The sequence below is a fragment of the Triticum aestivum genome, chromosome 3D, assembly GCF_018294505.1.
Source record: "Triticum aestivum cultivar Chinese Spring chromosome 3D, IWGSC CS RefSeq v2.1, whole genome shotgun sequence".
Taxonomy (NCBI): Eukaryota; Viridiplantae; Streptophyta; class Magnoliopsida; order Poales; family Poaceae; genus Triticum; species Triticum aestivum.
This window is the reverse complement of record NC_057802.1, coordinates 597,961,454-597,975,293: the sequence shown is the minus strand read 5'-3', so window position 1 is coordinate 597,975,293 and position 13,840 is coordinate 597,961,454. Positions and strand designations below refer to the sequence as shown.

At 45.5% G+C, this 13,840-nt stretch overlaps 2 protein-coding genes and 1 long non-coding RNA gene across 3 annotated transcripts; all 3 read right to left on the bottom strand.

Annotated features, from left to right (window-relative positions):
* Positions 1-729: 729 nt before the first annotated feature.
* Positions 730-1,650, bottom strand: LOC123075788 (protein BOBBER 1). The gene has a single exon (XM_044498309.1). The coding sequence runs from the start codon at positions 1,567-1,569 to the stop codon at positions 925-927; it is 645 nt and encodes a 214-aa protein (XP_044354244.1). The 5' UTR covers positions 1,570-1,650; the 3' UTR covers positions 730-924.
* Positions 1,651-2,337: 687 nt separating this feature from the next.
* Positions 2,338-5,816, bottom strand: LOC123080809 (probable gamma-secretase subunit PEN-2). Its single transcript, XM_044503763.1, has 2 exons — positions 5,425-5,816; positions 2,338-2,857 (listed from the first exon to the last, which is right to left on the bottom strand). Exons 1-2 carry the CDS (start codon positions 5,759-5,761, stop codon positions 2,694-2,696), a joined length of 501 nt encoding a protein of 166 aa, XP_044359698.1. The 5' UTR covers positions 5,762-5,816; the 3' UTR covers positions 2,338-2,693.
* Positions 5,817-12,717: 6,901 nt separating this feature from the next.
* LOC123075786 (uncharacterized) lies at positions 12,718-13,591 on the bottom strand. The gene is made up of 3 exons (XR_006436203.1): positions 13,518-13,591; positions 12,969-13,075; positions 12,718-12,805 (listed from the first exon to the last, which is right to left on the bottom strand). It is a non-coding gene; the product is annotated as an uncharacterized lncRNA (long non-coding RNA).
* Between the last annotated feature and the right edge of the window lie 249 nt (positions 13,592-13,840).

Genomic DNA, 13,840 nt, shown 5'->3' with positions numbered 1-13,840 from the left:
TTTGCATTTTGGTTCGCCCAGAGGGTTATACTTGTATCCCTGTAAACATTAAGATTCTCCAGTTGCTGAAAAAAAGTGAAGCAGGGACTAATGGATGCTAAAAAAAAGACTATGACTAGTAAATTACCGGACATCAGTTAAAAAAATATAACAGAACATCTGCGCACCTAGGTTTCTATCTGTAGGAAAAACACTCCAAAGGTCACACAGAAACAGCAACCAAGTTATCATCATATGAATATCATTAGAAATAGTATGTGTATGATCGAAGCAGCAACAATTATTTACTCTGTTATAAAGGAAAAGAATAGAGCAATATTAATTCAGAGACCACTTAAGAGAATTCAGAGTCAATAGAGCTGTTTTCAAAGACATCATGACGTTTGGTCGGGCTGTTAGTAATTAAGTTCGGCATCGCCAACTTCAGGAAAGAGTCAAGCACCCACCAAAATCTGAAACATAAATACGTGCATATCATACCAGTGCATAGTTTTGGTTAGATAGAAAGTATTCAGTCGACAAGAACCTGCCTAAACTGTACATCCCAATGTCTGAACCTTTGAGATTGATGTCCCACTGATTCGCTTCGCTGCAGTGAGCACGAAGGCCTAATTTCTCATACACTTCATGAGCCAAACGGAAGATAAATTTTTCTGTAAACTTGATCAAAGTTTACAAAGTTTGAATTAAGATTTTTTTTTGAAAGAACCAAGAAAGTCGACAAGAAGATTAAAAACATTGTTCACTTATATTTCGGAAGCATCGCGCATACTGTGACCGTCACAATAATAGACATAAATAAACAAACACTAAACCACAAGACACCGAAAATAGCAAAGTACGAGTACTAATTAAGGTAGTAAAAGCAATTTTCTCCATCTAAAATCTTATAAATTCATCGCCTTGGATCCTCGAACAGACAATCTAAGAAGGCATCTTCATCCCGGAGAAGTCCATGTCGGGGTACTGGGACTTGAGTTTCTTGAGCATGTCCTGGTTCTGCATCTCCTCACTGGTTGGCAAGCCCATCTGCTTCTGCCGCTGGTCGAACATCATCTTCTCCACGGTCTGCCTCGTCTCGGGGTCCAGATCCGAGAGCTTGCTGCTCTCCGGCTCGGCGCGCTGGGTGTCGATCTCGGGATCGCCCTTGATCACGGACTTCCACCACTCGCTCCGGTTGCGCTTGGTGAGCAGTATGGACAGCGAACTCCCGTCCTCGATGCTCCAGAAGCAGTCCTCGACCTTGACGGGCTTGTGGAGCTCGCCGTCGATGATGGGAGGCTGGCCCTTGAGCCCGACCTTGAGGTGGTCCTTCTTGATCTCGCAGACGACGGACCTGCCCTTGGTCCCTTCGGGGACGGGGACGGTGAGGTTCACCTCCGGCAGCTGCTGCGCCCACGAGTAGTTGTCCAGGTCGAGGCCGTTGCCGGAGTTTGGCTGCCTCCCCTTGCTCTCCTCCTCCTTCTTCTCCACCTCCGTGCTGCTGGTATCCTTCTTGGCGGCCGCCACCTGTTGCTGCTGCGGTGAGGTCTCGTCCTCCTGCATGATGTCCTCGGAGATGATCGCCATGGCCGCCGCTCCGGCTCTGATCTGATCTAGGGTTTCGGTCGGCTTCTAGCGTCGAGGTCTCGGGTCGGTGTGGGGTTTCGATCGCAGACGAGTTGATGAGGCCTTGGGCTTTGGGGTCCCGTTTATTTATATTGCGCTCTGCGGCAGCCCCGGCCGGCCCGTGCCCGGGCTGGATTCGTAATCCGCTTCCACCTCTGCCTTTTGAGTTTCCTTCTTGGTCAGTTTGAGTACGGAACGAATTCAAATTCAAAAAAAATTTGAGCGCTTTCCTTGAAGATTTGTTTCCCCATGAAGTTTCTTGTGAAGGCTTGCTTGTGTGGGAGTAGGTTTCTGCGAAGGAAAAAAATAGCGTGCTATACAAAATAGCACCGTCCTTAAATTGCGCTATTAATATGCTATAGCGTGCTATACAAAATAGCGCTGCCCCTGAAAATATGCTATTAGCGTCCTATTTTTTTCAGTGGTTTTCTGAACGCTGTTTGCAGCTTGGCGCACTACTGTTACAGAGAAGGGCACTATGCTCACAATACTATGATGAATCCCCAATGGCGATGCGCGAGTGGAACAATCCTGCTCATTCATGCTTGCCGAATGGAGGATCGCGTTGGTAGTGTAGAAAGTAAACATTTGTTGTTAGCAATGCGTGACACTAGATGTAAGAAAGTAAGAAAGAACGATGGTGGTTGATGGTGGGTGAAGAACTGAAAGCACTGTCCAGATTTCCTGCCGTATTCCACGCAAAATCCCTTCGGTCAAAAAGAGATTATGTTGGATACATACATTATGTTTCTTGAATATGTTAAGTAGAACTTGTTTGACACATGGTAGTTAAGAGACAGTCAGGCAGCTAACAAGCCAGCTCTTCAATACATTTTCTGCTAACTTTTTCCCCATAGCTGAAGTGGGCTGGTTCGACCCTACATTTACACATAAAATCCTTAATTACTCGAAACGGGCTTCTGTGCGCCCGCGGCAATACAACTGCTCAAGTGCCCACACGCAGCTTCAGTCTAACCAGTGACTAACAACATGCCAGAACATCACGCACAAGGTACTACCAGTGAGACATCAAATGGTCGGAGCAAAGCATGTCAGCCTTCTCGAAGCGATGTGTGTGGCAGAATCTACCCCATGAATCCAGTGAGACCGAGCTTGTCCGCCACGTTGTACATCACAAGATCCTTCCACACAGGGCCGAACAGTCGCTCGCCTCCGACGATGAAAGTCGTGGCCCAGGTGAGGAGAACCGCCGCGAAGATGGTGAAGCCAATCGCGGAGCGCATGACATCTGCAGAGGATCATTGAGAATGTGTAAGGAACTGCAAAATTAGCATGGGCAATATAAGACAGTTCAAGTCCAAATGAGCAAGCAGCAGTAAAACTTGTGTAACACCAAACTGACTACAGAGATTATATTCTCATATTTACCGTGTACCTTACACATCAATCCTTCTTATTTGCAACCCGGATGGACATACCATCAAAGGATCACAACTGTTTTAGCATAATATGACAACTACTGTTCTGAAAACAGACAGCTATAATGAGCAGAAAATATGCTTTATCTCATCTCTAAAAGGCCATATATACCAAGAAGAAGTCCAGTAATAAGTACTAGCATCAGGGGAAATGATGCTAAGAAGTCACAAATTGGCTCAGATGACTGTGCCGTCCACGTTTCCCATGACAAGAAACTATAAACAACCTTTTTGATGTTTCTGAAAAGCAAACTTTCTCCAGTCATTTCCAGATTTTCTCAATGGCCATAATAAATGTTGTCGCAAAGATATATCAGCAAACAAAACAGGTATTTCATAGACTCATTAAAATGCAAATGAGTGTAGGAAAAAAACTGTTATTTCAAGAAATCATTTATATGACAAACATGATTGTGTCAGTTTTAGAGTAAACAACTTACTACACAGCACTGCGATTTTGGATTGCATGTAGCACTGTTGAGATGTTCATCCAAGGGATGCTCAAGATTACACTATGCCGAGTGTTCTTTATTTGGCATTTGGTGACATAAAAGTATCAAGAAAAGCTGAAAGTTTTCCTGGATTAAACAGTGATAAATTTGATCGTCAGGTTGGTAACTTGTACTTCCCTTGTAAAGAAATATAGGAGTGTTTAGATCACTACTTTAGTGATCTAAACATTCTTGTATTTCTTTACAGAGGGAGTACCATTTATTCATATGATTTCTCTTATTACTTCCTGACCACCTGCACCTAAGGTGATTCTGTGACAGTTTGATTTATTTAAGGTCTGACAGTGTGCAACGTAGAGCGTAGCTCAAAGAGACAATGAGTTGCAAATCCTCACTATGTTCAGATGTGTACGTCATCAGCCTACAGAGCAGAGTTTGTGCTGTGAATCTTGTCCACTATTAGAGGCAGAATAGCATGTCCTTACGGATCATGGAACCTAGAAACCAAGTAAGCTTCACTGAACAATTGTTTGTTTGGTTGTCAATGGAAGCGCTTGTAGGTTTCCCCTGGTGATAACTCTGCATTCTGAGATGAACACTAATAAACTAGAATGGTTCGGTTCAACACATCCAAAGTTCATGCAAAGATTAGTCATCTCCTCAAGCCGTTAAGCCTGACTGAGATAGCAGTCAACCGAGGCGCCTCAAAGCAAACAGACCATAATCAGAGTCCACACGACTCAACTGAAATTCAGTAATCGACCGCGACTAACAACCAAAGGATCAACCTCTAACAGTAGCCTCAGATTTGAATACCCGACCTACGAATTAAGCGGACTGCACCAAAGACCACCTAATAAATCTTCATACAACACTAGAACTACACCTATTGTTTACCCCAAGTTACTATAGGCTTAAGACTATAGCGAGTGTGCTTTAGTTGGCATTTGGAAAAATAAATGTATCAAGATAAGATGAAAGTTTTGCTGAATTAAACAGTGATAAAATTTGATCATGAGGATGGCAACTTGTACCATTTGCTCATCTGATCTCTTACTTCCTAACCACCTGCACCCTAAGGTTATTTTGTGATAGTTCGGTTTTCTAGAAGGACCAAAGTACCAAACAGTGTGCAACATAGACTTAGCCTGTAGCACCAAAGTGCCAATGAGCTGTAAACTTTCACTATGTCCAGATGTACGCAGCATCGACCTATATAACAGAGTTTGTACTGCGAATCTTGTCCACTATTACAAGCAGAATAGCATGTCCTTATGGGTCACAGAACCTAGAAGACAAGTAAGCCTCACTGAATAATTGTATATCTGAAAGAAGGCCAAATAAAGAACCTGCATGTTTCCCTCGATGATAACTCAGCAGTCTGAGATAAAAGACCAATTAACTAGATAGATTCGGCTCAAGACATTCAACATTCATGCAAAAACTAGCCATCTCCTTGAACCCGACTAACATATCAGTTCACAGACGCGCCTCAAAGCAACCAGACCATAATTGGAGTCCATAAGACTGAACTGAAATTCAGCAATCGACCACAACTAACGGCAAAGGATCATCCTCTAACAGCGGCCTCCGGTTTGAACAGGGCAACACAACTTACAGAGAGACCACCAAAATCTCCAAACATTGCTAGAACAGGAGAACTACACACATAGTTTCAACCCCTAAGAATTATCCATGACTAAGCCGTGGCCAAATAACGCGTTATCGCAGCGTGGTCTAGAGAGTAAATTGGTAATCTCAGCACTAAAATTTCAGGTAAATCGCCAATGATGCCAAGCTTGAAGCGCACAATGGAACCTAACAAGCCGATCCAGGAAGATCGGGAGATGCTTGTGCCAATAGAATGAGATCTACTCGTACTACAGGAGAAAGTAACGGAAGGGGATCGGGTGGGGTTAGCTTACAGGGGCGGATGGGGGCGAAGGCGGGGGGCGAGGAGGCGGCGGGGGAGCGGAGGACGGGCCAGAAGTAGCAGCAGTTGATGGCCCAGAGGAAGGGGAGGCAGGCGAAGCCCCAGAGGAAGAAGCGCCGCGCGTGGCCCTCCGCCTCCTCCAGCGGCATCCCCAGGGGCCCGTCCACCGTCGCCCAGACCGCCGGCGGGGGGGCGCGGCGCAGGGCCGCTGCGGAGGAGGAGGAGGAGGAAGGCCTCCGTCCGGCGGCTGCTGCCGCCGGCGGGCTCGCGCGGGGGAGGAGGCCGGACTCCTCGTCTGCGGGCACCCCTGCTGCAACCCTCGCCTCCATGACTCGTATCCCTGTTTTTTATTTCTTCCTGCCTTGTAGAGCCTGGGTTTCCCCTCTCCCCCAAATACCCCAAAATACTGAGTTATGAAGGTCTACTTTGTAAACAAAATAGTAGAATAGCCACAAGTGCAAAAATTATTTGAGGGGTGCTAACGTAGTCCTAGTACTATGAAAACACACATTTAGGTCCTAAAAGTTTGCCAAGTGTGTCACACGCAGTCCTATCCGCACCGCATCCGATTTGACTTGCACGGGTGGCGTGTTGACCACTGTCATGTGGCGAGTTTTTTCACGAACCCCACAAAAGGTCATCTCTTCTTCCCTCCTCTTTGCACAAAACCTTCGCGGATGTCGTGTAGACATCGATTTGACCACGCGATCCATCCCATTCCCTTGATTCTCTCGCATGATCCAGTCGCCACCATCCCACGGCTGCATCGTCATTGATCGTCATCTCCCATGCGACGGCCTAGACCCCCTCCCAACACGACGGCGGTTGCCTTCAACAAAAATCACGGCGCCGCCGGCGTACACGAGAGCACGGCGGTGGCGGCAAGTAGCGGACGGGCTTCATCATGTGTCCTCCTCCTTTCACCCCGATGTAGAAGTCTGGACGGCTCCGTCCCCACTTCCTCCACAATACAGACGATCCTACCTGGGCAGCAAAGGTAGACGCGTCAAAGTGGTTCCAACACGTGATGCAGGAAGCTCATCATATTCACGACGATCGGGTGCCGAGGTGGATTGTGGCCGCTGGTGGTGGAGAGGAGGGCAAGGGAGAGGATGCGTGCAGGCAGGGGGGCACAAAATTAGAACATATGACTTTTTAGGAGGGTGTAGTGGTTTTGTCACGGCAGATGTCCTAGAGAAAGGACTTAGTCGTGGAGCCATCGCTACGGGTTAACTTAAAGGGGTTAAAGCGGACAAGGGACGCAAGCGAGTTTTATACTAGTTCGGCCCCTTACGATGAAGGTAAAAGCCTACGTCTAGTTGTGATGGAATTGCTGGGGTTTCGATGACCAGGGAGCGAATACGCTTTGCCTGAGTCTCGAGTTGTTGTCTGTTGTCCTTGAACCGCCGCCAGGTCGTCCCCTTATATACATGGGTTGACGCCCGTCGGTTTACAGAATCCCGAGGCCGGCTCATAACCGTGTCCGGCTCGATCTCTGCTATTTCTATCTTACAACACAAGTTTACATATCAATGCCGGTTTATGTCTACAGGCCTTAAACCGGCTTTGGGCCATGGGCCTTCATAAAGTGTCACCGTCTGTCTTCATGGACTTCAGATACGGATGAACTACTTATGGGGTTAACCCGGCCTCTCCTGACCGGTTTACGCCCAGTGGTAATATCCCCAACATTAGGCCCCAGATTGATTTGAACTGGTTCATGTCAATCCTCAATACTTAAGAAAATTTCTTCTTCAACATATTCACATAATCTTGTAAACCGCCGTGACCTCATCTTCTAGGATCATGGTAAACCGCCGTGACGTCACCTGTTATTTAAAACTGTGTATAATCCACCTTCATTAATGAGCCTCCGACAATCGAGGCGACAGCTCCGCCTCATATCCAAAATTTAGGCTCCTCGATTTTCGCGCCTGACGCTTATCTTTCTGCCCTTATAAATAGAGCCAGGGGGTCTTTCCATTCCCCCCCCCCCGTATCTCTTCACCTCATCTTCTTCCTTGCACTGCCCATCCTTTGGAGCTCCGCCGCCACCGTCGACCTTCGTTTCTTCCTCCTTGACGGCCGCTGCATCAACCTGATCGGACCAGAAAAACGCGACAATCCTCCGCTGCTTCTTCAGCACCAGTACGTTCCTTCTTTCTTACTCCGGATCGACCATTAGGGTTCGTCGTTCTTCGTAGTTCTTTGAAGTTCTTGAATCTGTTTGTTTCTCTTTAGCAGTACCAATGGCTAGTTTAGATCTGCTTTTTCCAAAGCCTTTGTACTTTAAACTCCCGCTTCCTTGTTAGAACATCTGCCTTGTATAAAACTCATCTCAACTTGGTGAACCTTTAACACGCTGGAAATTAGGTTAGAATATATTTTGTTTTTCCAACGCGCGGTAGATCTGAAATTACCATGGCAAGATGTGAAACTTGTTTCTTCCTTCACTAATACGCTTTTAATACCAGATTGGGCGGTTTAACTTCATATACAAAATGATGACCCAGTAGATACCATTAGTCCCCTGTTGAACCGCCAATGCATTCATCATTGTACTGTTTTCATTGTCAGACTCCGTTTTACGAATAACCAATTCCGGTTTAACAATATGCTCACATCCTTATACCGCTGTATAGTTGTCCATTGTAAATCTTAAACCGGCAATAATCATATTTCAGATCTTTCATTGCCATGGCCAAGCAAATCTATGAATGCAATTGGGCTCCTTCTCGAGTAACCGAAGAACAGTTAAACAAGCTTGTTAAAACGGGCGCTTTAGCCAAGAAAGATGTCATCCACTGGAGGGTCCCTGGCCCGGAAAATCCTCCTACACCCAAGGACGGAGAGGTAGTCGTGTTTGCTGACCATCTGAGTCGAGGTTTTAGCCCCCCGGTTCGAAATTTTTCCGAGATGTACTAGCCAATTTTCAGCTGCGCCCTCAAGACATCGGTCCCAATTCTGTGACCAACATCTGCCACTTCCAAGTCTTCTGTGAGGTTTATCTGCAAGAGGAACCTACAGTCGAACTGTTTAGGGATTTCTTTCACTTAAACCGTCGCACAAAGTTCTCGGATGGACCCAATACGGAACTGGGCGGAATGGCGGTTCAGAAAAGGAAGGAAGTCACCTTCCCTCATCCCAAACTCCACAGTCACCCCAAAGAGTGGAACCAGACTTGGTTTTATTGCATGGATACATCTCCACCTGATGAAAAACCCATGCCGGGTTACCGCCCTGAACGCCTTAGCAACACACATCCTTTTCCTCAAAGGTTGACGGCAAAAGAAAGGGCCAACTATGCTCCCCAATTATCAAAGCTTAGAGCCTTCATGGCGAACGGTTTGACAGGAGTTGATCTTGCTCGTTGCTGGATAAGCTGGAGTATTCTGCCCTTAAGCCGGCGCTCCGGTTTGATGTGTGAGTATACGGGGAGTTTGAAGGATGCTCAGCGGCACATTGACATTCAGCTTACAGATGCAGAAGTCACTGAGGCTGTAAAGAAAATGCTGAACGAACCGGAGGCCGTCTGTGCCCAAACCGGACTACTCCCTTTCTGCGCTTTCAACAAACCGCCAGCTGTAAGAATCATATAATCTTTTTATCTGAAGTTTCTTTTGTCCAAATATTCTCTGAAAGTGTGATTATTTTCTGATAGGGTGATGATCCATTCTGGAACAAGAAACCACCACAAGACAAACCAGTCAAGCCGCAAGATAAACCGGTCAAGCCAGTTCGTCCAAAGACCAAGGTTATCAAAAAACCTGCCAAGAAAAGGACCACTGCATCCTCCGAGCTACCAGCTGATGACGATGTGGGTAATCCGGAATCAGAGGTAGAACTTGACTCTCTTGGTTCATTTTTCGTACATCTCATTGACAATGATTATTATCAGGACGACGCTGAAGGCAGTCATGCTGATGATGTAGAGGTAACCATTCTTTCCTCCGATTCAGATCCTCTACCAACATAAAAAATCCGTCAAGCAAACCGGAAAGTAAAATTTTCTCACCCCCTTGCTTACTTGGACCCAAACTTTCTTTTGAAGATGCAGCAGCACGAGGCTCACCGCACAACCCAGCACAGCGGCCAGGTGGTTACCTCCACCGGTTTACCGAACAGTCCGGTTCGGAAACGCCAATCAGAGGTCTCTTATCCCATTGATACTTCATGCTCCAAAGAAGGTTGTTTCCGCCAGCCTCTTAACCCGTCTAATTCAAATTATCAGGGTACTTCTCACTCATCTTCTGGCGAGTCGTCGGCCACAAAACTTCCACCCCTCAAAACGGTTCTTGGGTGAGCTATACACTTGTTGTTATCCTTGATGTTGCTATTTTGATATACCGTACTGATCCTTGTGTTTATTTTTCTCAGTGCCAAGCCCAGACCCAGCAAGAAAGCTCGGTTGAATAAACCGGCTGATGAAGACGTGGCTGTTGAACCGGAGAAAACTCCAGATCCTGAAGAGACCAACATTGATGCCATACTGAATGACCCACCGCCTCAAGATCATGACTTCGTTGCTGAGCAGGCAGAAGTTGACACCACAAGCCATGCTGACCAGCCAACCAGCCCTGTCCGAACTGACAATAAACCGGCAAGTCCAGTTAAAAATACTGACAAACCGCCAACCCCAGTAACGGCTGCTGATGACAAAGATGATGACATTATGATTACTGGCACTGGCCATACCGCTCCGGGCAATCCTGTCGCTTTGTCAAAGCATACTGCCAAAGATGAGCTCTCTGCAATTGGCAAAGGCAAATGGAACGCCGATTTGTCAAATTATGCCCATCTGAATGCTCAAGACCTTCACTCTGGCTTCCTGAACCGTCTGTACACCAGCCGTGACTATGAAGCCGGTTTGGTAAATATGATGAAGGAGCGCTATGAGGTAACTTCATAAGTGTTTCTCTCTTATATTTAATTGCAGCTTATCAACTCCAGTAGCCCCCAAGTGACGGTTTAAGATACCAATTTAAACCGGGACTTAGTAACAATTTCATGTTTGCAACAATGCATCTTAACTTCACTGATGTAGCCCCCAAGGGCCGGTTTAACTTTATAAAGATGAACCGGGACTTTGTGGAAGAATTCCCATATCAGCATTTTATGAGCAAATACACATTAGCCCCCAAGTGCCAAGCTTAATACTTGTATTGTGCTTGGGACTTGTAAAAAATTCTGATAAAGAGCAAATATGCATTAGCCCCCAAGTACTAAGGGCATAACTTGTTATGTACTTGGTACTTCAAATATGTACTGTCAACTTATTATATATCTGTCTCTTTATAGGCTGAACTGAGCAAGAAGGAAAGCCAAACCGCTGATCTGCAAGAGAACCTCAAATCCCAGCAAGCTGAAACCTCCAAAGCGAAGGAAGAATTGATAAGGGCTCTAGGCGCTATGAAGAAACTGAAAGAGGGCTTCCACAAAGAGCGGGCGGATTGGGAGATTGAAAAATCCGCTTTGATAAAAAGGGCTGAAAAAGCAGAAGCCGCTCTTAAACCGGTGGTTGATGAACTGACCGGCGTAAAGCGGCAGATTCATGCCATGACTGCTGCTGTGTTCGGTAAAACATCTTTTCCTTAATACTTTCAACATATCTCTCCCGTGTGTTGTCGGTTTACTGATGTGTACAATGGTGCAGGAACTCGCATTAGCCATCTGGGCTCTGATGTACAGAAGAAGTTGAAAGCTGCCTACACTCTGATAGAGCAGCTGTATACCGGTGCGCAGCGGATCATCTATACTGCTTCACATAATAATCCTCCTCCCACTTTGATCAAGGATACCTTAGAAAGGTTATCTATGCTTCCTGCCCGGGTAGACGAGCTAAAAAAGTCTGCCGCTAGAACGGGCGCTTTGGCCGCACTAACCCGGGCAAAAGCGTGGGTACCTGACTTTGATCCAGTGGAGGCGGCCCAAGGCTATCCCAGTTTAAAGGAAGATGGAACAGAATTTGGCAATGATGATCTCCGAATCATAAACCAGGAAGTACGCCCATTGGCTTGTCAACTGGTTGAAGAGGCAGATCTTTCATACTATCAGGCGAGTTATGATGATAAGAACAGACGGGTTGCGGCACCAATTCCAGAAGCACAAAATCTTATCCCACCAATCCGTAAGCACACTTATGCCCCTGACATTGAACCGTCCACGCTGATAAGCAATGAAGCAGTATTCCAAGCCCTAATTGGGATCGACTGGGCAACTATTGATTTCCAGCCACTGGGTAGAGAGGAGGGAGTTGAACCGGTGCGAGATGATCCGCAGCCGTCAGGCCAAGCTGGTGAACAACCATGAACCAGAGGCCGGTTTAGTCTTCTACATGCTGCAACATGTATTTGAGAAAACAATTATCCTTTTGGGCACTGAAACGCCTTGTAATATGCTAGTTAAAATACTTGGCCTGGTATGCCTTCGTGCATATTTATCTGCGACTGATGCTTGCTTAATCGGACATGCTTAAGATATGATATTCATAATCCATAGCCATTTATTCAAGCTGTTCCTGCAGATAAGAAGCTTAAAGCGCCCTGGCGGTTTACCCCCGGGCGGGTCATGACACTACAGGAATCAGCTACTTTGCCGTCTGCCACAGACGGCAAAAGGCTCCGGCAAAGTAGGCTACGGTAAAGAGCTTCTTTGTCGTCTGCTTTTTGAAGCGGACGGCAAAGGGGCCTTTGCCATCAGCAGCGGACGGCAAAGGTCATGGCTCTTTGCCATCTGCTGGCAGACGGCAATGACTGGCTCTTTGCCATCTGCTGGCAGACGGCAAAGACTGGCTCTTTGCCGTCTGCCAGCTGATGGCAAAGAGCCTATATTGCCCCATTTAATTCTGTTTTTTCTTATATCAATTCATTTTCACAGAAAATCAAACACACACACACACACAGAGATATATATATATGACCAATAGTCATGAACACATAGTAGCAAGTTTCATCCATACATATACATAGTTTCATCAATATTACACGGTTTCATCCATAGGTAGCAAGTTTCACAAAGTCAAAACAAAAACTATAGACAAGCACTCCATATCTGAAATTACAAGAAATGACCTAAAACTAAATATCTATTTTCCTAAAAACTATCTTATTACTAAGATCTTCTCTGGATCTTCTTCTTTTCTTCCAACCTGCATAACAAAAACACTAAGAAAAAGAGAATGGGTTAGGAGTAGAAATGTAGCATTTCACTTGGTGAAATGCAATGTTCAGTTTTTATGTAAGTTTAACACACGGAAAGCTGGAGAGCATGCTGAGAGTTTTCTTGCCTGAGGACCAGGGTAGCCACCAACGGGCCAGCCAAGGGGCCAGTTCACATCCTTCTGGAGGAGAGTGTACTCCTACTCAATTCCATACCTGTTTGGGTTCAGAGATAGGCCTAATCAGTGCTAATCTATATTGTACAACTTATTATGTTCTCACGTGTGTATGTGTGTTAAGACACAAGAGCGCTACTACAACTTTTATATGAAACACTGCAACAACAAAAAACTTGAAATATCGACGGAGGTATTCGTACCATCTCTCCTCAGCTGCAACCTTCGAGGTGTTGAAGATCTTGGCAGCATTGTGCCTCTTGTTGGTGGGGATTGGAACACCTTGTGGTGTGTAGCAGTCGCACATAACCTACAAGGAGTAATAAATAGGAAAAGATCAACAAACCAACGACTTTGCGCCAAATACAGTAGAAACTTGGCCTCTGATTTAGCTGAAGCTTTTTTTTCTCAGTTCAAGTATTTAAGATTTGTGTTAGCCAAGTAGGTCAACTAGTGGAATTTTAGGGTGTTTACACAACAAGGCGCAAACACCTGGTTATTTTGTCCACCAGATCACACATATGTCCAAGCACATCAAACAGCCACAAAATTCAGTTTTCATTTTTAAAGTTAAGCCACAAAATTCAGTTTTTTATTTTTAAAATTTAGCGGTGCCCAGAAACAATGTTTTCCTATGATTTTTTTTCAAAGACCCATCTGCATCTTACTTTTCCTACTTTATGGCATCCAGCATCTTTGGTGCATAAAAAGTTTGAAAGAAGCATGGAAGATAAAAAGTAGCGAGGACTTACAAGGAGGTTGTCACCCCTCCTGAACGGGTTCTTAAAAATGGCATGGGGGATTCATCAGAGTCAAAAAGAAAAAACAGCTTGTAAGCAAACAAGGAAAGTAGAAATACTGTAAGTAAAATGCTATACCAAAGCTTCAGTCAATTATGTTCGAGAGAGGGCACAAAAGGTGCAGTGTTTCCGCATGAGATAAAAATAGATGATGTGGACTTAGGTGTAGAAAATTACCACCCTCCAAAACAAATGATGGACCTTTTATATGCAACAAAGTAAAGAAGTTTACAAATTAACAGCTTGTCTGAATCTATTTCTAATGTGAGAAAGTA

Excerpts from the sequence above, each read along its gene's own strand:
- LOC123080809 (XM_044503763.1), bottom strand. The coding sequence starts at position 5,761 with ATGGAGGCGAGGGTTGCAGCAGGGGTGCCCGCAGACGAGGAGTCCGGC. Across the intron at positions 2,858-5,424 it reads CTTCGCCCCCATCCGCCCCT|ATGTCATGCGCTCCGCGATT; the intron begins GTAAGCTAACCC and ends GATCCTCTGCAG.
- LOC123075788 (XM_044498309.1), bottom strand. The coding sequence starts at position 1,569 with ATGGCGATCATCTCCGAGGACATCATGCAGGAGGACGAGACCTCACCG.